The sequence below is a fragment of the Leuciscus leuciscus genome, assembly GCF_965113295.1.
Source record: "Leuciscus leuciscus genome assembly, chromosome: 20".
Taxonomy (NCBI): domain Eukaryota; kingdom Metazoa; phylum Chordata; class Actinopteri; order Cypriniformes; family Leuciscidae; genus Leuciscus; species Leuciscus leuciscus.
This window is the reverse complement of record NC_138744.1, coordinates 31237073-31264988: the sequence shown is the minus strand read 5'-3', so window position 1 is coordinate 31264988 and position 27916 is coordinate 31237073. Positions and strand designations below refer to the sequence as shown.

At 37.3% G+C, this 27916-nt stretch overlaps 1 protein-coding gene across 3 annotated transcripts; it reads left to right on the top strand.

Moving 5' to 3' along the window:
• Positions 1–30: 30 nt before the first annotated feature.
• Positions 31–27916, top strand: ube3d (ubiquitin protein ligase E3D). 3 transcript variants are annotated; one of them, XM_082150430.1, is made up of 9 exons: positions 31–335; positions 2381–2583; positions 5994–6084; positions 6219–6432; positions 10739–10811; positions 12429–12531; positions 12615–12723; positions 13366–13520; positions 22140–27916. In XM_082150430.1, exons 1-9 carry the CDS (start codon positions 259–261, stop codon positions 22330–22332), a joined length of 1218 nt encoding a protein of 405 aa, XP_082006556.1. In that variant the 5' UTR covers positions 31–258; the 3' UTR covers positions 22333–27916. The 3 variants fall into 3 exon arrangements, with proteins under 3 accessions (XP_082006556.1, XP_082006555.1, XP_082006554.1); XM_082150429.1 differs by having other exon boundaries at positions 10736–10811; XM_082150428.1 differs by having other exon boundaries at positions 10718–10811.

Sequence of the window (27916 nt, the reverse complement as noted above, 5' to 3'; positions counted from 1 at the left end):
ACCCCTCTCTTTATTTTAAACAATTTAAGTATACATTTAAAATATAAGTTGATCGGTTTGTGCCGTTTTATGTATAATTTTCCTAACAACATTTTATTTGCTTAGAATTTTTGTTAAGAGTCTCGAGGAAAACTGCTTACTAGGGACTTTTAATTTGAAGTTATTTATTTCCCGACGTCACGGGTGTGTCGCGGAGATATGTTGTCACGTTGTTTTTGTGTGCCGCGTGGGATTCATCTGTTCTGTAAAATAATATAAATGGAAGAGACTGCGAAACAAGACCTCGTCTTTCTTGAGCTCAGACGAAAGCTGCAAAGTGGCATTTTGTTCGTTAGGTAAAGTGTGCTTCCATTTTTCTGTACGGATGCTCGTTTACTGAACTGTAACGTAACGTTAGTCAGTAATTCATCATTGGATCTGAGTGAAGGAGCCAGAAGCAGTCAAAACAGTTCTAAACATGGGTAACATGCTTCGTGGGGCACAATAGAAGCTGTCGTGTGCGTGTGTGTGTGTGTGTGAGAGAGAGAGAGAGAGAGAGAGAGAGAGAGAGAGAGAGAGAGAGAGAGAGAGAGAGAGAGAGAGAGAGAGAGAGAGAGAGAGAGAGAGAGAGAGAGAGAGAGAGAGAGAGAGAGAGAGAGAGAGAGAGAGAGAGAGAGAGAGAGAGAGAGAGAGAGAGAGAGAGAGCATAAGGTAGCATATCTTAACGAAATAAAATGTCAGGTTGTCATGAATGTCATCAGAATGTTCACCAGCGTTCATGAGCTCCAAACCCTAAACCATGCTAATATACTGTTGGTAATGGTAACACATCATGATAGGTAGTATATTGTCAGAACACCTGTTGTTCAGCAGTTTGAATACTTTCTCTCTTTAGTTTGTATATTTTCAGAATGCAAGTTACGACGGATCAAGTTACAACACAAGAGAATACTATAATGTAATAAGAAATTGTGTACAGTAAATAAACAGTACACAGATAATGATTTCTGACACTAACTTTACTCTCAAACACTCTGTAGTGCAGTCACTTAACACTAGATGGCAGTATTGGTCACAGTAAAAGAGGGACAATACCACAAGCTCGTGTGTGTGTGTGTGTGTGTGTGTGTGTGTGTGTGTGTGTGTGTGTGTGTGTGTGTGTGTGATGCTCTTTACAGACCAGAAAAGATAACAAACTCAACCCTTTTATTTTGTTAAAATAAGTTTCACTAATTCACTATTCTGTGTCATTTTCTTTCTCAAGTATTTTGAATAAATGTATCACCTTTAAAATGTATTCAATTTGACATTACAACCAATGATTTGAAGGGCAGGAATAAGAGCACACACACACACACACACACACACACACACACTAAATTTAATTTTCTTTGATCAAACTGTTATGACCACAGACTGAAAATGATGGACAGGTTTCTAGTTGCATGAGGAGATTCTGATGCAACAATGCCGTGCATCCTCTGAACGACACGTTGAGTGTGGTCTTTGCATTGAACAGATGTTGGTCAATTAGTCAAGATGGGCGACACCGTACATTTTTGTCTTGAGGGTTTTCAGATGATCTGTGGAAAGTTTTGTGTCAAGCACCAGAATGTCATCAGATGGCCTAGGAAAAAAAATAGTTTTTTTTCTTTTGTCAGGCCCTGGTTAAACTGTAAAACCGGTGAATTCTTGACTCGAGGATTGAGAGGAAAAAGTTATTTTAGATTTGGAAAGTCTCTATGACTTACATTTATAGTGTCTAAATGTAAGAATCTGACATAAATACATCACTCAATAAGGTTAGGAAAAAATGTGACTCGCTATTATTCCAACAGAAACCTCCAGAAATGATTTGTTATAAATTCAGCAAGTAACTCGTCCTCAGTCCCACTACAGTTTGTCTACTACAGACATGAATACACTTGAACTGTGTGTCCTATTGACGAGAGGTGCTGCGGGTTAATGGTGGACTATAGAACAGGCAGAAATCAAATATATTGATTTACTTTGACACCAGTAATATCTAGAGATCAGAATACGAAAGAAACTTTTCAACTAGGACATTCGAATATACAGGTGCGCAGGAGTGGAGGAAGTTGCCATTGGACATTAAGGTTTTAACGGATAATGTTAGTTTTAGAATAAGTGTGAAGAGATTGTTTTTAGATAGGATGGCTTAATAGATATGGATATATATGTGTATGGTTTGTCATGAAAATGTCTCGTTAAAAAAAAGCTAATGTAATTTTATTGTGTTTTCTTTGACAAAGAAGTTGTAACAATGTTGTATTGCTACTTTTTATGTCAAATAAACTCAAACTCAAACTTCAGTGAGCAACTACACTCGAGTTGTTATTGTCACGAATGTTTCACCACTGTCTGTACTATATCCCCACAGAGGTGACATTGCCAGGGATGGTGCAGATGTGAAAGTCGAGTCCAAACATGATTCCCTCCTGAACATCCAGACAGCGGACGGGTCCTATCAGGTGAACTTAACACCTGGAGTGAGTCTAGTGGAGACTTCATGCCAGAAGAGCCCAGGATCCTCTGAACACGCATCTCACTTCAGACTGCGTCTACGAGTGGAGCCGGAGTCAGGTACACGATCAGCTCTTCTAGAGGTCCACCCATATTGAGTTTTGTTCATGCATTTGCATGTATGTGCCCAATTAACAAACCTATATTTATTTATTGTTTTATTTCTGTTTTTGACAATTATAACAGCACTGAACTGAACAAACTGTTTTATATAAAACTTTTTAAAGCCGCCCTGTAGTCAATCATTGTGTCCCTTAAAACTGATCTTTGATCACCATAATGACATTTAAGCATTTTTTCCTTGAAAAACTTTCATGCCTTAGGGTTAGGTTTAGGGTTAGGGAGAGCCTTAAAATAGCTTGAATGTAACTCGACACCCTTGCCTCAATTAGAATACGCGGTTCTATGAATATGCAAATGAGCCCCGCCTCCACTCACTTACTCCAGCTCAGAGATCCACTCGTTGACGATCACATAGATCTGATTGGTTACAAGGTAGTTTGTGACGTCAGAAACACCAGCGATTTCAAACCGTGTTTTTGAGACTGTCTTTGGTTCACTGCAGTTTTAGGGAGAAAATACTCAGCAATGGTGTCGACTTATGAATTTACGCATGGTTTGCCTTAAAGGATTTTCACCACAGGGGGACTTTAATTACTGTCATTTGTGAAATTTCACTCCCTCCTTATATACAAAACAAAGCACCCTCTAAATCAATAAATTAAAGAGTGTCTGAAAGCGTGTAAAACATAAAATATATAGTGCACTGTCACTAAGGTGTTTTTTAAATAAAATCTTTGATCAGGTAAACAAATGGGTAATGAATACAGCATGTGAGAATCATTCTAATTATCATTCTGATTATCGTGAAAATCATTATCTGTGAATCCGATATTACAAAACTGATATGGTTTATGGGAAAATGCTTAAATATCGGTACAAATATTGGTAAAAGCGATTATCGGTTAAATCTCTGGCTCTTTTAGATTATTACCCATGAGCACTTTCTCACCAAACCCTGGCCAGCATCTGGAGGTCAGGGAGTCTTTAAAGTGTGACTCTCATTTAATTCTCAAATTGATTCTGATTGGATTTCCTTGAAGAATTTGAGTAAGAAGCATGTGAGCGCACACACACACACACACACACCAGAGATTAATGAAGAACAAAGAAAACTCCAGTAATGTGACCTGCTGCTCTGAGCCTGAGCTCAACTTGATGTCAGAACAACTCAGAGTCAGCTGACTCAGAACAACCCAATTTACCCCTTAAAGCATTCAGGAGTTTTGAGCCAAAAGAGATTTCTGAAAAATTCTGGAAAACAGCTTTAGTATGGGAACTTAACTTAAAAATGTGTCAAGACTAACTAAATATATTTAAAAAGACACGTTTCAAAGTCAGCTCGATTAATGCAGGTTTGCACTGCACAACATCAGGAAGATCAGGCCTTTCCTAACTGAGCATGCAACACAACTTATCGTCCAGGCCCTGGTCATCTCTAGGCTTGACTACTGCAATGCCCTTCTGGCTGGACTCCCAGCATGTGCGACCAAACCCCTACAGATGATCCAGAATGCTGCAGCTCGTCTTGTCTTCAACGAGCCCAAGAGGGCCCACGTCACTCCTCTGTTCATCTCTCTGCACTGGCTACCTCTCGCTGCTCGCATCAAGTTCAAGGCACTGACGCTTGCTTACAGAACTATCACAGGCTCAGCTCCCTCCTACTTTCACTCACTCCTACGAGTCTACATCCCTACCAGACACCTACGATCGGTCAACGAGCGACGTCTCGTGGTCCCCTCACAGAAAGCCACAAAATCACTTTCCAGAACATTCTCATTCACAGTTCCATGCTGGTGGAACGCTCTCCCCACCCTCATCCGGAATGCAGAATCCCTGACAACATTCAAAAAACAGCTGAAAACCAATCTCTTCCGTGAGCACTTAACCTTATAGAAAAAAAAAAAAAAAAAAATTCCTTTCCCTTCGAAACACCACTTATCAGGCTTATGCTACTCTGAATAATACCTGAACTTCGTATTTTGAGCACTTCCTGCGTTGTTGTTGCTCTTGCCTCTTTATGATGACTCGCTGAATTTAGTCCTAATTTGTAAGTCGCCTTGGATAAAGGCGTCTGCTAAATGACTAAATGTAAATGTAAATGTAAAAAATGTTGTATCATCTTTGAGTTTAAGCACACTATAAACGGACTGTTTTTGAGTAGTCAAAATGGATAGTTTAAAGGGATAGTTTACCCAAAACTGAAAACTGTCATCATTTACTCACAGTAGGCCTCAAGTTGTTTCAAACCTGTATGAATTTCTTTCTTCTCCTGAACACAAAAAAAGGACATTTTGAAGAATGTTGGTAACCAAACAGTTGATGGACCCCATTGGCTTTCATAGTATTTTTTTCCCTCCATACTATGGAAGTCAATAGTATTGACTTATTGACAATAAGAAGTCTATTGGAAGTCAATAGTATTGACCCTATTGACTTCCATAGTATGGAGGGGAAAAAATACTATGGAAGTCAATGAGGTCCATCAACTGAATTTTCATTTTTGGGTGGACTTGGACTATGCCTTTAAATCTACTTAATTAAGATTTCAATTGAGTTAATGCTGGCCATTCTAATGTTCTTAAATTCTATATAACAATATATTCAAATAAAATGTCTCATTTAATATGAATAAAAATGTTGTTTGCATCACACTGACCTTGCCATAGTTGTATGTGTAATTTGAAATTTCAAAGAATTTAATTAATAAAAAAATTCAAAGTGTAGTAATATCATGGTAAATGCAATTTTATTTTTGTTTTTTAAATTGTGCATGCTATTTATACTGTTTGTTATTTCTGACAATCTTTGCAACTCAGTAGATGTTTCCTAGTGGTTTCTGACCACATCTAATCTGTATCATCATATTCATAACTGGTTATCATCACTTGGCTTTTAGATTTTTTTTTTTTTTTTTTACAGTCACTTGTCGCCACCTACAGTGTAATTATGTAATCAATACAATCTTGATTTGAAGAGTCAAGAAACTTTCAAAAGTTGGTTTGTGCTATTTTGATCGCTTCCACAGACATACGTGTTTATATCCCAAATCTACATTTTTATCCCAGTACTTCTGTGATAATTACAGTTTTTGTAACACAGAAATAACGAAACTGACACTGTGTGGTTTTATGGGAGTTAGTGCAATATTTTAACGATTAATCGTGCAGCTTTAATTAATAAATGTATGGATCATGGAAGGATAGATGGATATATAGATGATAGACAGACAGACAGGAGGATGGATGGATGGTTGGTTCGATCCATGATGTGTGCCTATTATCAACTACACACAATTGACACTGAATTGTACAATAAATACACAACGTACACACAATGAATGAACCACGATTATCTTTATGCCCAAAACGTCTGCTTTGATTTTGGTTATTTTGTGTTTCTTACTCCAGAAGCTCCTTGCAGTGTAATTGGACGACTGCGGGTCAATGTGACATATTCCTTCCAGTGCCAGTCTTGTGGGTCCATGGTGCTTCAAGACAGGTTAGGAGTGTTTCTTTCTTATTACCTCTGGTTTTACTGATTTGGTCAAGTAATGCATCAAATAATAGTCATAAGTTCAACCAGACACATTATTTCAAAGTGTTGAAAGTGAGACTATCTTCTTAATCTTAAAGGGCTTTTGGGCGAGTTCTTCCTTTGCCCAATGGAAACTGGAATGCATTAGTGGACGACTGGTGCTGCCACCCCGATCCCTTCGCAAACAGAAAGCTACTCCCACGAGATGGAGACTGTCTGCTTGGTGACACGTTTATTCTGTTGGCACGGGACAGCAGCTGTGAACAGACCCTCACACGGGAAGATAACTCATCTCAGAAAGCCTCTGCAGAGGTAAAGACTTCTGATTAAAGTGCCCCTATTATGTTTTACATTTCCTGCAGTGTGTAATATAGCTGTTTGTGAATGTAAAAGGTCTGATATTAAAGATCAAATGGAGTTATTGTCTCCCAAAAGTAAAAAACTATTCTGAACTGCCTGAAACGAGTCGTCAGTAATTCCAGTCTTTCTTCCTGCACGAACATACGTAGGTTTGTAAGACATTTGCATAATGCCAGCCTGTTCTTTATTGGCTGTCGGTGAACAGCATCTACATTGCCCCGCCCTCAAACATGGTAGTTGTAGTTAGGGGTGGGGGAAAAATCGATTCTTAGATGCATCGCAATTCAGACGTGGACTATTCTGAATCGATTCACAAATGTCAAAAATCTTTTTTTTCAGTTTGTGGCGTGCACATAACAGAGACGCGCACGTAACAGAGACGCATGATGGCTGAGCGCCAAATTCGAACGGCACCCTCTTCGTTAAAAGCTAACGTATGGCAAATTGCCAATTTCATTGAGACCTATTTAGTATTTTTTGTATGAGAGCTGCTTTCTGCATTTAGTTTTCAAATCAATATGCTGTAAACCGATCTGTTATACTGTCCTACACAGTCACAGTGTCAGTGCAATGCCAGATGTTCATTCACTTTTTTGTATAAGCTGTTTTTGATTGTGGTATACAGCAAACATTTCAAGTCATAACTCTTTATTATTTAGTTGTGTATAAGAGCGGCTGTATGTTACTAATTATTCAGAATATGCGTAAGTCCACAAGCATTATGTTTGTATGAAAGCTGCTGGTACATAATTCTATATTTTTGAACGAAAACTGTTTGCGATTTTGCTACAGCAAAATGTTTGTTTTTTTTGGTCTGAATGGATTATATTGCTCATTGGAAATAACAAGAGGATGTTGGTTAGAAGTCTATTATTAAATGTTAGAGATTCAGAATATGATGAAGTTTGTAATCATTTACTACAAGTATGCTGCTAGTACAGGTACATATTTCTTTTCCTGTTGGTTCTTTGGTTGGGACAAATGCTGGCAAATGTAACCTTACAGTTGACTTGCCAAATCACTTCCATTTGTTTTATTAATAAAATGAATATAGGAAGTATTGGAAGTAAATGCTTTATGGGTCATCATAAATACTTTGCTTTAAAAGTACCAAGTAGTCACACAAAAAAATAATCGTTACCCTCTAGTTGTAGTTGAGACTGGAAGAGTTTGGTTTGTGTTGTTGATATATCGAGAATATGTTTTCTGCGCTGCAAAAGTAAATCCACTTTGATGCACTTTCAAAGGATGAGGACTCGTGCTTGAATTGATACGGGAAAATCGACGCCATTGTACTGTTCGTATCACTGTGTATCAAGTGCTGAGGAAGATCCGGAACTAAAATTTAGATATGGTAATGAACGTTTTGTTTCCGACATGTGCTGTAAGATAGACCTATCACAACAGACTGGGTCATCTGACCAATCAGAGCAGAGTAGACCAATCACAACATACTGGACCATCTGACCAATCAGAGCAGAGTAGACTAATCACAACAGACTGGGCCATCTGACCAATGAGAGCAGAGTAGACCAATCACAACAGACTGGGCCATCTGACCAATCAGAGCAGAGTAGACCAATCACAACAGATTGGGCCATCTGACCAATCAGAGCAGAGTAGACCAATCACAACAGACTGGGCCATCTGACCAATCAGAGTAGAGTAGACCAATCACAACAGACTGGACCATCTGACCAATCAGAGTAGAGTAGACCAATCACAACAGACTGGACCATCTGACCAATCAGAGCAGAGTAGACATATCACAACAGACTGGGCCATCTGACCAATCAGAGCAGAGTAGACCAATCACAACAGACTGGACCATCTGACCAATCAGAGCAGAGTAGACCAATCACAACAGACTGGGCCATCTGACCAATCAGAGCAGAGTAGACCAATCACAACATACTGGACCATCTGACCAATCAGAGCAGAGTAGACCAATCACAACATACTGGACCATCTGACCAATCAGAGCAGAATAGACCAATCACAACATACTGGACCATCTGACCAATCAGAGCAGAGTAGACCAATCACAACATACTGGACCATCTGACCAATCAGAGCAGAGTAGACCAATCACAACATACTGGACCATCTGACCAATCAGAGCAGAGTAGACCAATCACAACATACTGGACCATCTGACCAATCAGAGCAGAGTAGACCAATCACAACAGACTGGGCCATCTGACCAATCAGAGCAGAGTAGACCAATCACAACATACTGGACCATCTGACCAATCAGAGCAGAGTAGACAACCGAGTTGAGCAGTGAGAAAAGAGGCGATGCTGCAATGCTTATTAGGAGTAAATAATATATGGAAATATGTTTTTTGACCTTGGATGTATGTAAACCAATTATATGAGACCTCCAAACCATAATTAGGAACCTTTAAAATAGCATAATAGGGAATTAAAAATGAAGTTCTTTAGCACTCTTACTAACGCAACAAAGTGCTGAAAGTCTGATTTCTCCGAGCTGAAATGGTGAAGCTTTCTTCTAAAAGCTGAGCTCACACAAAGACAGTGCAGTTGTGATATTTTCACCCTAAGTAGTGCTCAGTTGTAACTCGGTTCTCACAGCCTCAGGGTTGACAGAGGAGGCAGATGCTTTCCTTTCATCACAATAAAGGCTGAAGAGGCGGAGAGGAAATCCACTCTCAGGAACATTAGGGTCGGCCGGGCTGTGGAGAAGAGCCCATCATGTCTTTACGAGGGATTGATTCTCTTTCTCAGCCTCAATCTGTGTGTAGCCCGTGGCCATGCCGAGGAGTTACAGGCACACTTTTTCAATCCTAAATGACTTCGGCACACAGTCTGTTTTCTTATTGTTTTCCGTATATGATGTTTTTTTTTTGTTGTTGATATTTTCAGTATACAGTTGAGGCACAAGTTTAGAAACAAGCTGAAGAATTACTGGCAGTTTTCATGTAATTTGTGTCAATAGGGGTATGAAACACCTTTTAAACAAATGCTTAGTGAAAAGGTGAAAAAAAATATTACATGAGCTCTTTTATTTTCTGTTCATGTTATGTGAGGTTTGCAATTCTCTAGCCCTGTTACCAAAGTTGCAGATTTAGCCTTAAACAAGCCAGGCTAGCTATTTTGTCACCAAAAAATTTTGGTTTGAAGTTATTCATAAACTTGCACTACAGTTTAAAATAGAAATGCACAGATATGAACATTTTGGCCGATACCGATAATTCTTTGTTTGAAAGACGATAACCGATATATTGGCCGATAAATCTAAATCCATATTTTTATATAATTTTTGAGAGTTTGATTACAAAAACAAAAGTCTCACCATTAAAAGCCACGTACCAAGCACTTCAACATAAATCAAAAAAAGTACAGTACAGTAAAAGTACAGCAATCGGCCGATACCGATATGATGGCCGATATATCGTGCATCCCTAGTTGAAAAGTTTGGAGTTGCTGTTTTTGAAAGCTGTTTCTCACCAAGGCTGCATTTATTTGATTAAAAATCAAATAAAAACTGTAATATTGTGATATTTTCTATTGTGATATATTTTAAAATGTAATTTATTCCTGTGATTAAAGCTGCATTTTCAGCATCGTTACTCCAGTCTTCAGTGTCACATGATCCTTCAGAAATCATTCTAATATGATGATTTGATGCTCAAAAATGATCAATGTTGAAAACAGTGGTGCTGCTTCATATTTCTGTTTAAACTGATAAAAAAATAAAAAAATTAGGATTAATGAATATAACATTCTAAAAAACTATACATATATAAATATCTATAAATATCTTTACTGTGACTTTTGAATATAACGTATTCCTGCTGAACAAAAGTAATAATTTTGCAAGTATTTTTGAACAGTAGTTTATATTTTCTGTAAATTAAGGACAAATATTTATTTGATAATTTTTACCTATAACTTTAATAATAGTTAAATTATTGAAAATGACGAATCCCGTGAACACTAAAAAAATGTGTAAAAAAAAAAAAATTTGATGATGACAGACCTTTCATATTCCTGATGCTGGAAATGGAAAGGTTTTAGGTACGGAGCACTTACAGTTGCATGGCTGGAAAATGCTGCTGTTTCCAGCTGGTGGTGTTATGAATATGAATATGGCCGCCGAGTGGACTGACTGAACCTGTAATATGTATGAACCTGTAATATGTATAACCATATAACCAGTGCCATATAATGCAGCCTATGAACATACCCCTAACACATGTGCCTCTCACCTCAGTATGTGTGTGTCCCGCAGCAGAAGCGTGTCAGTAAGCGTGTGATGCTGTCCTGCACGAGCTGTTCTGCAGTGCTGGGCGAGGAACTCTCTGCAGGTATGCAGCGCAAAGCAGTGCTAACACACCATCTGTGCATTTTACATGACTGCAAATTAATAAAACCAGAGCTTTTTTATATTTATAACCGCATGATGTCATATATAACCCCTGATGCCCCATATGGGCCATTCATTTTTCCTGTTAGCAACACCAGCCTGAGACACTCTAAGATGCTTTGAAATGTTTTCAGACTCTTGGGTATTTATAAAAGTGCTGTGCTTTTGAAGCAAAAATAGTCCGATTGCAAAGGTCTATTTTTAGTGATTGTAAGTTTTTGTTTGTTTTTTGTTGATTGTGTTTTATTGCTACTATTTTAAAGGGATAGTTCAACAAACATACTGTCATCATTTACTCACCCTCATGTTTTTACAAACCCGAATGACTTGCGTCTTCTGTGGGACACAAAAGGAGGTGCAGATGTTCATGTAGCCCTCTAATGTCATACTATAACTTTCTATGAGATATGCACTGAAATTCTTCCCCTCTGATGAAGTTCTCAATCCTTGTTCGCTCTTATGCATATTCAGATGTCAGATTTGATATCTGTTCACATACTAGAGATTATGTGAGTTATGCCCACATCAGGTATTTTAAGCCAGGTTAATTGATTTTGGCATTGTAGATTAATTGCACATTGATATTTGTGTGTAGACAAGACAGGAGTGAATGTGGAGAGAAGAAGAGGGAATGGAGAGAAAAGAGTATGTGGGCTATTAATAATGATAATCGGTGCGTCTAAATCAGCTTTCTAGCTTCTTAGATCGTGAATCTGTATATTGTGTACACAAATTTGAGCACTGGTTAGGACAGTAATGAACGCTGGCTCACTACACATTGGGACACTAATGACATTGTCCTCATTGTTCAACATCACTACTGATATTAATGAACAAAAGCAGAACTGATATCTTTCTGACATTATTTGTTAATGTTATTTAAAGTACATTATGAAAAATACTTTGCTTATTTCATATGTGTTCCACACTTGAAATTTATTGAATGTGAATAAAAGACTAAATTCAATCTGTTCATCATATAAAGCGATTGAGTCTCCTCAGAAAATTTGGACTAAACCGCTTGATTCATATGGATTAGTTTTACGATCTTTTTATGAACTTTTTGAAGCATCAAAGTGGTAGTGTAGCTGTCAATGGAGGGACAGAAATCTCTCAGATTTCATCAATAAGATCTTCATTTGTGTTCTGAAGATTAACGGAAGTCTTACAGGTTTGGAACGACATGAGGGAGAGTAAATGATGACAGATCTTAACTCTGCATTACGGTGCCAAACTTGTACAGAAATTGTTGTGCTTGATCTACTGATGACGCACAAATGAAAGAACAGACGCAGCCAGATCATTCCCATAATGACCAACGCAATGAATCTACCAAGAGCAGCTTTCCAAAAATAGTTTTTTTTTATATTTGGCCTGGAAAAAAATACTTGAGCTCAGGATTATACTTTAACTTTGTTCTTTATGTCAAGAAAACTCTAGTTGTTTCTATGGACTGTTGAAGCTGAAGATGTTATATGAGAGCTAATCTCTTCTAATCTTACACCTCCAGCTGTTGATAGTGTGTAATATTCTGTGTTTAATATGTGTCGTGTTTCAGAGGTGCTGAAGTTTTACATAACTGAAATATTAGTAAAGCCAGGTGAAGATGGAGGGTGTGATATAACACGGCTCAGTTTGGAGCCCAAGTCAGATTCAATAAGGTTAGTGAGTTAATTGGATTTATTCATTTTGTTGTCATGTGTAGATCATGTTTATGAAGCTTTTTTTATTGTGTCTCCTACAGGCAGCGATTCTTGGAGCAAACCTTAGCTTCAAGGCTGGTCGAGCTGTCATCTGCACAGAGTATATTTCGCTTTTCCATCCAAACGCCAGATGGTACAGCTGTGATTTTGGTATGAACATTAAACCGCATATATGTGACCCTGGACCACAAAACCAGTCACAAGTCGCACGGGTATATTTGTAGCGATAGCCAACAAGACATTGTATGGTTCCAAATAATAGATTTTTCTTTTATGCCAAAATTCATTAGGATATTAAGTAAAGATCATGTTTCATGAAGATATTTGGTACATCTCCTACCGTAAATATATATAAAAAAATATTTTTGTGAGTGAATGCTGCACAATCGCAAACATAAATGAACAACTTTAAGGCCATTTTCGCAATGTTTTGATTTTTTTGCACACTCAGATTCCAGATTTTCAAATAGATGTATATCGACCAAATACTGTCCTATCCTAACAAACCATACATCAATGGACATTTTATTTATTCAGCTTTCAAATGATGTGTAAATCTCAATTTCAAGAAAATTTACCCTTGTGACTGTTTTGTGGTCCAGGGTCACATATGTACAAAACTGTTCATTTTGGTCCATGTGTAAAGATTTCTCTCTAAAGTAAACTTACAATGTTATTCATTTGTTTCCTTCAAATGTCTGTTATTGCAGTATGTCTGCATAGTATGTTTTTATATGATATGTCCCCTTTATATCCGACCTTCAGGTAATTACTTTCTGTTTTAATCATCAGCTGTGGCTTCTGAACACGGACACTTTGGTCGCCTCATTTCCTGGCGAAAGCTTCATCTCCACAGGTGACGTTCATCCCAGAGAACATCAGTCATGCCAGGCTGTTCAAGCAGTCAAAGTGCTCTACGTCCTCTGCTCTGACAGCAAACTCAAAGAGTAAGCCATCAGTTCACCCTGACATCTGTTCATTTTACTCATATTAATTTCGAAATCTAATCAGATTCTTCCTCATATCTGATGTAGATTAAATGACATATGGTGTTTTGTTGAGTAATTTAAAAAGATGCACCCTGTTAACTCTGGGAGCATCTTGTTTTAAAACGGATCTTTTTAGACCCAATGTTAAGGGCACTTTTAAACTCTGGTAAACAACATTAGCATGACATAAAAATAAACATCACTAGTTTGTTATTTTTATGCTTAAAACAAGAAAGAAATCTGCTAAATGCAAAGGAAAATAGACAAGATATATTCTGTGAAAACAAGTCTGTGAATCGTATACAATTCTCACGTGAATTTATCTTGTGAAAATGTTTATATATATTTTTACTGGGAATCCAAAATACTGATTAAACCTGTAAAGCTTGACATGCAAAAACAATTGTGAGAAAAATCTAATATTTTAAAATGGAGCCTTTAGACAAAACGTTTTGTTTGTTTGTTTCTTTTTTTTCATTTAAAACAAAATATTGCATTCTTTATTTATTTTTTTATTTAATAAAAAAATGTTAATATCTATATATATCTTATTTGATACATCAGGCTTTATTGAGCTCATACTTGAAAAAACAACAAAACAAAACACATCAATTTTATTCAGTGGCCCAAACCAAGCAGAAATATGCAATTTGGTGCAGATGTTGATATTTATACGACCAAAAAGAAAAATGTAATGCTTGTAGTGTAAATCAATAAGATCTGTGTTGCAGTACAGCATTTACTTACATTACATAAAAATCATATAAATATCAGCTGTCACTCTATCTCCCAATAATATGTCTTAGTAAGATGATATTTAAATGCTTAGCTTTATGATCAAAGCTCTGTAGTTTTAAAGCATATAAAACAATACAAGTATGATTGAGAGCCTGATGGATTATATTTGATACTCACATTTTAACATGATTTTTCTAAAAAAAATTATCTAAGTTGCTTCAGTCATCTTGAAAGTTATTCTTTCATTTACTTAAAAAAACAGTAAATATTTCACTACAAAAAAGACACAAGCTGAAGGTGGACATTTTTACTAAAAGGCCTTTAGCTTGCTAAAGAAGTATAAACGACCAATCAGACGACAGAAGGCATGCAGTAGATTATGTGCAAGAAGTTTCTCGACAACGTTCATGATCATGTTGATCATTTAAAGGCAATAGGCCATAGGGTTAAGAAAAAGATTTTTCAGTGTTTAGTACCAACCAACAACCAATACTTGCCTTGTTTACATTTCAGGCTCTTTATACATTCTCAGAAACATGACATGATCTTTACATAATGTTTTTTTTTTGCAACAATGTGATACACAGTCATGCTAATAAAGCTCATTTGAAATTGAAAATTGAAATTCAAACTTTTAACACACTCTTCTCAGTTTCGGCATCAGAGAGAAACAGTTTGAAACATAAACAGCAAACATGTTAACTAGATTAATAAGACAATATTTTTGTAGTGTTTCAGTAAACATTTTGGATGCTGTCTTTGACCAATGTATGTTAATAAATGTATTATGTCATTATTATTACAAAGTAGATTTGCACACATAAATACAAAAATATTATAGTGTAAAAATATAAAAAGAGACTATTTCTGTCATTAAGTTTTATCAATATGCAGTTACTGTGTTACTTTTGCCTTTGCAGGGCACTATTTATTAACATTAATAATTGTGATTTCATTATGAGAAGTAGTCAATTAATAATTTAAAATAATTAGTAATAAATTGAAGGAAATGCCACTGTAAAAATGGTGAAAACATGACCACTAGTAGCCATAAATATACTGTAAATCCGCAAGCTCAGAGAAATGTCGGCACAGTTACTCTCATCCTTCTTCAAAACGTTAAATGTTCCCTTTGTAAGAGCTTGAGGAGCCAAAGATGTGCTGGAATCAGCGAGTGAATCAGAGAGGAATTGTGGGTGGGCGTCCTGCACTATATTGTCTCTGACTCCAGAAGGTCGTCACGACTCTTTACACCCTAACCTCGTCTCGCTCTCCTTTTTTTTTCCAAGTGTACATTAACTCTGCCTCTTTTCCTACCCGGCGCTAACAGATGCGTTTGAGTGTGTAGAGGTGGTGGGATCAAACATGATTCATGGAGCTCGGATACAGGCCCTGAGCCATTATGCTAATCAGAGGAAACTCTTAGGAAGCAGACTTTTGACTGTCCACACAAAGTCTGGTCCACATCTCAACTGCTCACTTGGGTACATTCAGACAGCAGGTAAATGTGGCCCTAATCCAGCACAAACCACATGATCTTTTCAATTCCGATTTGTGCCACTTCCAGATGTGGAACTAAATCCGATACAGGTCAGATTTTTTTCAATGCGACCTCAGTCTGAACAGTCATATCAGAATTCATGCGACTTTTACGTCACTCTAGATCGACATTCGTCAAAATTCTGCGCTCATGGGAGTCACTTTAAATCTTTTACATACCCAAAGTCATCAAGAGTTGCGAAGGGTTGTCATTAAAGACAGTGATGTGTCACAACTCATAAGTATTACAGTGACAGATCAGATATAAGCAAAACATAAGGGCTCATATCATAAATGTTTAAAAAAATCTGCTCTCTTTTTTCTCACATCAATCTCTTTGTTTTTTATATTGCTTCGGCAGCAGATCACACTATAAATAAATGTGCAAACGCTTACTTTAATGTCTGTCTTGTTTACTTCCATATGATCCCATATATAATCCCGTATTTAAATGTTTTTGATAATTCTGTAAATTAAATATTTTACAAATGAATGGTACTTTATTTCATTTGATTTTCTTTCTTATTTAGAATTGTGTTCATTAATATAATACATATATGTGTAGCAGGACATCAGATGAATTATACATTTGAGAAGCAAGTTGAAACATTGGGCAGCAACCACAAACAAACTTCAGTCACATTGGCCCTCATTTATCAATCTTGCGTAGAAACGGGCGTATATGTTGGCGTAAGATTATGCTTACACTCCTCTCACCGCCTGATTTATGAAGCTGTGCGTACCTTTGAAATCCAGGTGTACGCAATACCTGACCTTGATAAATGCCGCGGCTGAAAACGATCGTCATTAGAATAACACGCCCCTATATATTCAAGTCTCCGCTTCCCCCACGCCCTCATTTTACGCCATGGACACACGGAAGACGGCAAAGAAGAGAAACTTCTTTGAGAAAGAGAAAGCGAAACCAGGGAAGTGGAAAGAAACAAAATTGATTTCTAGATTTTTATTATTAATGACACTTATTGTTATTTAGAAGAAGAATGTCGTTATTATTATTATTTGTATTATTATTATTATTTAAAAGAAGAATGTCATTTTTATTATTTTGTCAGTCTGAATAATTTTTTTGGTCATTGAAAGCCTTTCATTACTAAACCCAGTCCGTGCACACCTGCCGGGCCTAACCCTGGCCCTACCATCGTTTCAAAGAATAGTACGACGGCGAGCGCGTCGAGTATAACTCGTCCGTTTGGGGAGGTACGCGCGCAGTCTGCGGAGACTCGCGCTGCGGAGCCAGGCGAAAGTATAAACAAGGCTTGAAACGTCAGGTAAAGCGCACAGGCTCGCAACTGAAGGAATACATATGCCTACAATTCAAATGCTTTGGTAAAGTCACACAACTTAAACATTGAAGTCCATGTTGCACAAAAATAAACACTGAAGTTTATAATTACTATGTTGTTGTTTTTTTTACAGTGGGTCATAATATATCATATCTTTTAGTTTGTCAGTGCGTTTTGTGGTGTTAGGAATTGTTTTTCTGCGCATTCCCGCACTCAAAACGTGCGTACACCACCTCCTGAGCTGGTGTAGGATTTGAGCGTGCCGTACGCCAACGTTCATATTGATAAATCTCAAAGTCACCGTGGTTTTGGGTGTACGCCAGGTGTACGCTGGAAATTTGGTGTACGCACTTTTGATAAATGAGGGCCAATGTCTCTACTCAAACGTACAAAACTAAATGATTCCCGTTGTAATCAAAAGAGCCGTCTCCACTCATTGTCTGTGACAGTTTAGAGTAAGTTTTCTAAATGGTGTCAGATTTTTAAAATTGTGTTAGATATAAAAGATTCAACCTTAGATGCAAGTATAAACAGTACAGCTGAATTTCTACTGGTTGACAAACACTGGTGGAATATTTCATTTACCTTTTAAGTTTCTTAAACTCTTGAATATTCGTCAAAGATTCAATGCTATGAAACTTGCAAACTTTGGCAAATTCAGTGACTAGTTGCTCATTTGTTTGCTGTATCAGCCTGGGAACATAAAGTTGGCATGAAATGAAAATTCATATATTTTCTAAATGCATGTTTATTGTGAACTCATGAGCATGATTCTTTCTTTCTTATCAATTTTATTACTGGATTTTTCAGTGAAACTACAGACTTGGCTCTGGTGTCATGTGCAGGACTTTCTCCAATCGTTTAGTCAAGCTCGCATTCAGATCTGCCTCCATCTAATCATCTTTTTCGAAAATCCATTTCGTTCGGATGTACGTCACAACACGGAAGAAAAGATCTGTTGCTTCTTCCGTTTCATCACGACCTGTACACTCCGAATATCAGAAATGACGTGCAGTCTGTAAGCTGGTCTGTGTGTTCGATTCCAACTGAAACTTTAAAGCACTCTATAGGATGTTAAATGTCAAACGACAAGACAGTCGTGACATTTGAAATGGCACAGATTAAGAAAAACATTGTGCCATCAGAAACATCAACTGGCATTTTTTTTGACAGACATTTTAATGATCTGTTTAGGGAATCAGGAGGTCTACTTTTTTCTGTTGAAAATTTAGCAATTTTAGTTATAGTAGCCTAAACACATTTAGAAACTTTTTTTTATTATTATTAATTCATTTATTTATTTTAACTAACTAACTAAGACCTGAGATCTCTATGAATTATAATCCAAGCTCTTGGTTTGTTCTTTTGTGTAAACGCTATTCTGCATTCTAGGGGAAAACTTTGGCTTGTTTGCCTTCAGGTAGCTTAAATCATCAAGGCCCTGAAGAAATTAAAACAATATCTGTTCAAGAGTAGGAAAGAAACATTGACTTTGAAGCACAGTCCTAGCTCAGACTTCCCATTGCACAGTAGATAATATCTTTAATTCAAAATCCTCAGATATCCTTTTGTAACATGAAATGCAATTAACGCAATTTACACAGTTATGTAATTGAGCAACTTCCACCAAAAAGCATGTTTGGTTCCCTGGTTGAAGTTTTGCATGACACGTGTGTCTCTGGGCTTCTCCAGCATTTCCACTTTAAGAGCTGCGTGTGTGCTTTCTGTGGAACTACAGCACAGATGGGTAAATGTCAATGAAATGTCCTGAATAGATCATCACCATAATGTGTGTCAGGACATAAGTCTCTCCGCTTCTCTGCTGTCTTCAGTGCTGCGTATTGATAAATTGCTGTGACATGATTAAAAATTCAAACTGTCAGATCAATATAATTTAAAGTCCAGCTGTTCTCACCTTCAGTTAATGTTCCTTCTCATTTTCTTTCTAGCTGAGCAAAACCTATTTTTATTGGTCGGTCTTCAGCAGCCTGAGCAGAAACACTCAATGGACCAGACCCATGCTGTGTGCCATTTGACAAAGAAAAATTTTAAACTAAGGGCCTGATTTACTAAACAGGGCCAGTTTGAGACCACAATCCCATAAAAAGTTATATGGGTGATCTACTGACAATGTGCAAATTAAAGAGCTCATTTCCATTATGACCAGTGCAATCTACCAAGAGCAGCGCAGATTGGCGATTGTTAAATGCTTTATACACATTTTAGCAATTTAAAAATGTTTGAAGGATTTTTACATGGTACCCCAGGTGGGAATCACTGTTCTACAGTAGATCACTAAACCAAGGATTCTCAAAACATTTTTAGGAATTTGAACCAAGCTTCTCAAAATAAGTTGACATACACACAAGTACTGTCCCTCTTTAAATACACATAAATTGTAAGAATATCACTAACACTGATGAATAACATTATATGGTAAGGCTATTAAATAGTAGTCCCAAACTAGTTTTTGGTAGTATGGTTATTGGTTTGAGCCACTACAGTCATCAAAAATATAGAAAATAACAAAATGCATGAAAATAAAAATAGATTTTTATATGGGGAAAGTGATACACAGTGCACACCACTGCATTTGCACGGACAATTGAATGCGCGTTACGAGCACAGTTTAACGTCAGGACAGGAAAGTTTGTTTTTCTGAGGTGAGAGATTTTTTATTTAATTATGAAAATAACGTTAGAGTAATGACACTGACATACAACCTAACAACATCTCATCTGATAGCAGATACTGAATCAGGCAACGTGTTTTTCTCAGGCACTCTTTACTTAAACTGCATCTGACAGAAGACTCAACAGCTTTCACGCACGTCGTCTTTAAAAAAACAAAAACAATTTCAAATGAGCTTTATTGGCATGATTGTGTAAAATAGCACAATATTGCCAAAGCAATAGACATATACAAACATATAGATAAATATATATATATTTTTTTAAACCTTTCCATATTATACATAAATATATCACAATATAAATAAATAAATAAAAATAAACAATAAGTACAGAGAGTAGTTTAAAGGGAAAAGAAGGTTCAGCCCTTGTCCCTCATATGATGGCATGAAGACACATACTGCGCTGCCAGGTGAATACATTCTTCTTTCTCTCCCAAAATATAAGACAGTTTGTTTATGAGGCTCGCTTGTTGGAATTGAGGTAAAATCGGTGCTATTTGTGTGAAACAAGTGTCTCTGATGTTTTTATACTTGCTGCACTCAGTGAGGAAGTGTAGCTCGTCCTCTACGACTCCATCAGAGAAGTGTGAACACAGTCTGAGCAGTCTTGGAGCGTTTCTGTGAGTTCCCAGGATGTTCTTGCAGAACTCAAGGTGGAAAATTTAAACAGGGGTTTTGTCCCAGGATTCGTAATTTAATTTAAATTTGGGGATTTCAGATTTCACAGCCGTATAGAAGGATAGGTTTGATGATGCTGTCAAAGATTTTCAGCTACAGTTTAATGGGTGGGTTAAATTTGAACAGGGGTTTCCTTATACTATAATAAGCCCGCTACGTGCTTTATCAGTCAGATCTTTTATTGCAGTGTCAAATTTTCCAGAAGCTGAGATTGTCAGACCCAAATAATTATAACAGGTGACATGATTAAGAATTGTTCCCCCAAGTGTAAATTTATATTTCTTGTCAGTAAGGCGAGGTTTTTTCTGAAAGATCATTATTTTGGACTTCTCCATGTTTATTGGTAAGGCCCAGTCGTTGCTGTACTGTTCTAGAAGCGAGAGGCTTTGATGCAGTCCCTCTTCATGAGGAGACCGCAGCAGATGATCGTCAGTGTACAGGAGGCTTTTGATTTCTCTGTCCTCGAGGGTCAGACCAGGACAAGAGGGCTTCTCAAGTATAGATATTAAATAGAGTCGGGCTGAGGCTGCAGCCTTGACGGACTCCTTTAGTTTGACTGAAATAATCATTACGTTTGTCATTAATCTTAACACCGCATTTGTTCCATTGTACATGTCCTTTATGATGTCATATGTCCTTCCTCCTATTCCAGTTTGGATTTCTCTCTCTCTCTCTCTCTCTCTCTCTCTCTCTCTCTCTCTCTCTCTCTCTCTCTCTCTCTCTCTCTCTCTCTCTCTCTCTCTCTCTCTCTCTCTCTCTCTCTCTCTCTCTCTCTCTCTCTCTCTCTCTCTCTCTCTCTCTCTCTCTCTCTCTCTCTCTCTCTCTCTCTCGGTGCAATAGCTACAGACAAACATGTGGCGCAACTGAATCCAGCAATAGAATAGAATGAGGCATTTATATAGCGCTTTCATATGTACTACTGTACACCCAAAGCGCTTTACAATCATATCTGGGGATCTCTCCTCAACCACCACCAGTGTGCAGCATCCACTTGGATGATGCAACGGCAGCCACAGTACAACGGCGCCAGTGCGCTCACCACACACCAGCTATAGGTGGAGAGAGGAGCAGTAGGGGTGGAATGTAGGTTTTGTGGAGAAGAAGAGAATTTAGAACATTTGTTTTTAAAATGTAAAAGATTGGAAGGTCTTTTTGATGTTCTTAATAGATTGTTTCAAGTTTTTGGTGAGGAATTCTCAGAGGAAGTTTTTATAGGAGGTGTGAAGTATAATTTTTCAAAAAGAAGGAAGATGTGTCTGTTAAATTATTTAATAGGAACCACGAAATTGGCAATATGGAAAACCAGGAAAAATCAAGGATTACAGCTTAATAGTATTAATGTTGAAGTGATGTTTATGAAATTAGTAGCTGGTAGACTAAAAATTAAAATAATTTGCATACTATAGTCTTGTAAATAATGAGATGGGTTTCAATGATCTGTGGTGTGTTGATGTTTTGTGTGTTGTTTCTGATGGACATCTTGTTTTGGAAATGGTTTTTTGTTGTTGTTTTTTTCATATATATAATGTGAATTGTTGAAGATTATTAAGTGTTTTAAATAAAGTGTTGTAAACCTCTCTCTCTCTCTCTCTCTCATATCTTCTGTTTTTCTTTCTCTTGTTCTAGTGTTGTGGATGTCTGGGAGAAGGACATTAGCGTGCACCCTCTCCCCCTCCCTCAGAGCTCATGCGAGGAGCTCCAGAAGCTTCTGATGTCCAGCACCTTCAGGCTGCCAGCATTCCTGCGCTGCATGAACTCATATCAGGTCACTTACTTAGTCATACTGGACTGCTTAGTCATTATAGTTCATTATCTCTGACTCCTCCTTTACATTACATTTAGCGGATGCTTTTATCCAAAGCGACGTCAAATAGAGGACTCTCAAAAAAGCTATTCATCCTTAAGAGACAGTAATGAGAAACACAATACAAAGTCCCAAAATTGCCTAGAAAAGTACAGACTATGTACAGATTGTGGGGTCCACAATCAACGTGAAGGACAGTTGAGGCCAGCAGCTAAGAAGCTAAAAGGAAGGCAGGGCTAACGGAACGGCCTTTTAAAGCTTGACAAAAGACACACCTTGCAGGCTGGCTCACCCAATGAGAAGGGTGGAATTTCTGGCGGGAGTTTCCTCTGTGACGAAGATTTATGAGCCTTTGTCTTAAGCGTGCTCACTCGAACTGGCATGCTGAATTGGTGTTTGATGACGAAACTAAGAAAGATTCTTGTAACACTAATATGTTGCACAGCTATCGGCATATCATGTACACAATCATTTCGATCTTCAAAGTACCCGTTTATAGAGACCAAACATGGTATAAGTGGGGTTACATTGACCATTGGTCCTGTAACAAAATACATAGTATCAAAGAGATAATAGTATCAACAGATAATAGTATTTAAAAAAACACAACACAAGACAGTTAATGACATTCACAAAATGTTCTGGAATGTATGTTAATTTCATGTTAATCAGTTCATCGATAAATGAATGCAGGAGAGTCTGTTCTAATATCTGTAGGTTTTGTAGCAGGGGTTGCAGCAGAGGCCCTGTCCACATTACTAAGAGCCATAAAACTCCTTATCTGATCGTTGCCGGGGTGACTAAGATCTTCTTGCCCTGTTTGGGGGATGGGACCCCAGATCACAGAGTAAAGTTTAAAGATTTTTATGGTACATATACCAAATAATTGTGTCTGATTTGGTCTCAGTCGTTACATTGTTAAATGATTTTGGTAAAGGAATTCTGGTTAAATTGTTAAATTGCATTGATGTAGTGCATATCGAGAAAAGGAAAGGGCCAAACACCAAACCCTGAGGTACTCCAGTGGTTAATTTATGTGACTTAGACCCCTCTTCCTACTGAAGTACTCTGAAATATCTGGCTTTGAGGCAGAGCGGTAATATTTCCTCAGGAGCAGAGAGCGACCTTCTACAGATCCCGCTCGCTCAACCCAGAATGCCCTTTGTGATATTCAAGAATTTGTGAAATAAGCAATAGGTCTAACGTTATGGAGTGCAAATATTGTTATAATGAAGTTATGAACCTTATACATATAGTAAATTCACTGTAAACATCAAAGTTAAGAGCGAAGGAGGAGGAGAAGATTTTGAAAGGGAATGGAGTAATTTTGTGATATACTCAGTCACAGCAAAGTTCTTTTTCATTCTTTGCTTAGGGGTAAAAAGACGTTTTAAAATACCTTTGCAGTGGTATACGCTGTTTACGCAGTTGTATACCTGGTTTATACTCTCAGAATTATTGGCACCCCTGGTACATATGATCAAAGATGGCTGTAAAAATAAATCTGCATTGTTTATCCTTTTGATCTTTAATCTAAAAAAGCATGCAAAAATCTAATAATCTTTATTCAAGTTAAATAATTAAAAGTGGGGGTCAATAACATTATGAAATAAATTATTTTCTCCATTGGCCATAATTATTGTCACCCTTTTATTAAATACTTTTTGCAACCTCCTTTTGCCAGGAGAACAGCTCTGAGTTTTCTCCTATAATGCCTGATGAGTTTGGAGAACACCTGACAAGATATCAGAGACCATTCCTCCATACAGAATCTCTCCAGATCCTTCAGATTCCCAGATCCATGTTGGTGCTTCTTCTCTTCAGTTCACCCCACTCATTTTCTATAGGGTTCAGTTTAGGGGACTGGGACAGTCAATGCAGAAGCTTCATTTTGTGCTCAGTGACACATTTTTGTGTTGATATTGATGTTTGTTTTGGATCATTTTCTTGATGGAAGATTCAACCACGGCCCATTCTACGATTTCTAGCAGAGGCCATCAGGTTTTGATTTTATGTCAGCTGATATTTGCTAGAATCCATGATACCATGTATCTGAACAAGATGTCTAGGACCTCCAGCAAAAAAAATAGGCCCATAACATTAAAGATCCAGCGGTATATTTAACCGTGGGCATGGGGTACTTTTCATCCCTGTTTGCACCAAACACATCTGGTGTGTTTGCTGCCAAAAAGCTATTTTTTAGTTCCATTTGACCATAGGATCCGGTCCCTTTTGAAGTTCCAGTCGTGTCTGACAACTGAATATGCTGGAGTTTGTTTTTGGATGAGCGAGGAGGAGTTCTCTTGAAACCCTCCCAAACATGATGTAGGGGTTGTTCGATTTTTTTTATTTATTTTTTATTTTTAGGATTTCTGACCCCAAGACCCAACTAATCTCAGCAATTCTCCATCTGTGATCTTTGGAGAGTCTTTGGCCACTCAATCTTTCCTCCTTACCATGAATTAAGACAATATAGGCACACGTCCTCTTCCAGGCAGATTCATAACATCTTTAGTTGATTAGAACTTCTTAATAATTGCTGTGATGGTGGAAATGGGAATTCTCAATAGCTATTTCTTTTTACAGCCACTTTATATTTTGTGAAGCTCAACAATCTTTTGATGCACATTAGAACTATATTCATTGGTTTCACTCATTGTGATGGATTATAAAGGGAATTTGGCCATTGTGTTTACTCACATTTATACTCCTGTGAAACCGATCACTGATTGGTCAGAGACAATTGTCACTACCAGCGTCAATGGATTTGCGACATGAGACACCGAACCCGAACAAACAAACTTCTTCCAAACCCGAACAAACAAACAAACAAAACAAAAAAATGTGTACAGCCATCTTTGATCATATTTACCAGGGGTGCCCATAATTCTGACAACAACTGTAGACCGGAACAGCTGGTGATTTACTGTGTTAAAGGATGCAGACAGATCCAGCAGAATAATTATGGATGAGTTTCAGTGACAATAGCACAGCTCTTCTTACTATATGTGACTATTCATTTTTTATTTATTTTTAACTTTGCAGCTAATAAGTGAAAGTTTAGTTACCCGTCACCTCAGTTGATGGCATTTTTAATTGCCCACCTTCGGCTAAGCTGACGTTAGTACCTCACGTCCGCATTGCTTAAGCTGAAATGCCTTGAATACTAATGAATAAAAACAAAATATGGCATCTCTTTGAAGCAGACGTGCATTTGAATCAGGCAGATATCCTGGTTGAAATGCTTGCCTCAGTTACTGTTGTTTCCTCAGCATATTTGCTTCAAAGTAAGGAGACAAAACATCTGTCTCTTCACAGTGAGTTGGGGGGGAAAAGACTGCCAAGAGTTTTAGGGCTTGACCCATGAAGGAAAATAGTGCTGATGCTGAGGTGGAGCTTTATCCTCTGCAAAAGAGTCTATATTTCTGACAGAAAAAAAGCCAATAAAGAGGAGAATTTTACAATCAGTGTTCAGGAACACTTGAGGTGTGAGGAAACGGGTCTGCTACCATTTTTAATGAGTAATAATTATGTGGGGCATGTGGAGTTTTGGACATTGTGTTTTTTTTTTTGTGTGTGTTTTTTTGGCTCAACCCATTCTCACCCACAAGGCTTCTAAAGCTGAAGCATGGTTCAAGCACCTTTAGCGTCACTATTAAGATGCTTCGGTACCCTTAGGTGTCTCTATATTGAAAAAAATAAAAATAGTTTGCTTCATGCTTCAGTTTATTCAGTTTAAGACTCAGTTAATTATTTGCATCATTTGTAAAAGTAGAAATTATTTTGTTTTTATATGTATATTTACACTTATAGATGTCTTTGAGCACCTAATCCCTACCCTAAACTTGATGTCCCATGTGTTTATATATGTATTTACTGCAAAACTGACCAAAGAGCAGAATTAAAGTATTACATAAGACCTCTGTTGCATTCTTAGTATTCTGAAGCCATACAATATCTTTGTTTTACTCAATAATCAGTCATATCTCATTCAGAAGATAAATACAAACTTTAGCACAATCATTCTTGAGGCACACAATCATTCATGAGAGACACAATCATTCATGAGACACCAATGCCAAGCTGACGTAATGCTTCATCATACGGCAATATCTGAATGTTTGCAATTTGAATGTTACGGCATGTGGAGACAATGATCGCTTTTGGGTTTGTTCCTCACACAAATCAATCATTCGGTCTCGGAAGATGTGGAATATTTGTGATTTTTGAATAAGTTTGTGACTGTTGTTGCATCTGCCTGTGTTTTATATTATTTTATATTGACAACTGGTTAGGTTTAGGGGTCATGTTAGCTGCTTAAAAATGTCTAAATAGTGTATTGTAAATACAATTAAATTATATAATTTCATGACAATAAAATTCCCATGCCCTTTGCGTCTGTGTATATTGACACCAAAGGTTTGTCATTGAAAGCAATCGAGTTCCTAGTTCATCGATTATAGTGACGACCTCCAGCGTCTTAATAGTGATGCTAAACAAACACGCTTGACCATACATCAGCTTTTAACGCGTTGGGAGTGAGTTGCGTTGGGAGTTGGGGTTGTCTATATAGGCAGCAATCTTCTCATCCTAACTGAAATAGTACCTAATAAGTGGAGAATTTGGAACAGAAACTCAGTGTCAGCCTGTTGAGCTCAGATAATTTGCTTAGTGATTTAAAGCTTAGCGTTACATTAAACAAGCTACTTTGTGGGATTACTTTTGTAGCCATGGTTTAATCTGAATTCAGATAATCAACATGTTTCTCTGGCTAGCAACGTGTTTTCTCTGCTGTAGCTGTTGGAGACATTGAACTTTCTCCATCAAGTGGAAAACTATCACTCATCTTGCCAATTTTTGTAGTGCTGTGATGATAAAGTGGCAGGCAGACATCAAGCATATGTGCCTCTGGGAATGCTGTGTACAGTTCATTCAACGCCATCAACTCACACACAAACACCTGACCTATATAGATAAAAAAGCTCTTTGAGTGGAACCAGTTTGCATGAAGAGATGTTTCCCAGTGTTCAGAGGGAAGTTAATCCAGCTAATATTTAAAAGAATCACACCTCCAGAGAACCCTGAGTTATATGTTATGATTTGCGTCCCATTTAAATTAATTTGTTTGTAATTTTTTTGTGTTTTTGATAAAAAAATTTATCAAAAATACAGTACAGTAAAATACAGCAATACAAATATTGTGAAATATTATCATTTATTAACCATTTAAAGTAACTGTTTTCAATTTAAAATGTAATTTATTCATGTGATCAAAGCTGAATTTTCAGCATCATTACTCCAGTCCTCAGTGTCACATGATCCTTCAGTGATCCTTCATTTACTGCTAGAGAAACATTTCTTATTATTAGTGGTGCTTGCCAAAGGCAAAGCATCACTATTGTTATTGCTCATACTTATTATTATTCCACACAAAGCTTGGCTACTCCACCTTCACCGTTTGTCACAGACCTATGAATGAGGTGTCAAATCGTGTGGCCTATTTAGGAGAGGTGTGCTATATCTTTTCTAAGAGATCGGGGGTACAATGTTTGCTCCGCAGGTGAAAAATTGCAGGCAATCTCTTAGACTTCACATTGCG

What these genes read in the sequence shown, in the direction of transcription:
- ube3d (XM_082150428.1), top strand. Translation starts at nt 259, where the DNA reads ATGGAAGAGACTGCGAAACAAGACCTCGTCTTTCTTGAGCTCAGACGA. An exon ending in ACGAGTGGAGCCGGAGTCAG is followed by an intron (nt 2,584 to 5,993) that starts GTACACGATCAG and finishes TTCTTACTCCAG; the next exon opens with AAGCTCCTTGCAGTGTAATT. An exon ending in GGGCGAGGAACTCTCTGCAG is followed by an intron (nt 10,812 to 12,428) that starts GTATGCAGCGCA and finishes GTCGTGTTTCAG; the next exon opens with AGGTGCTGAAGTTTTACATA.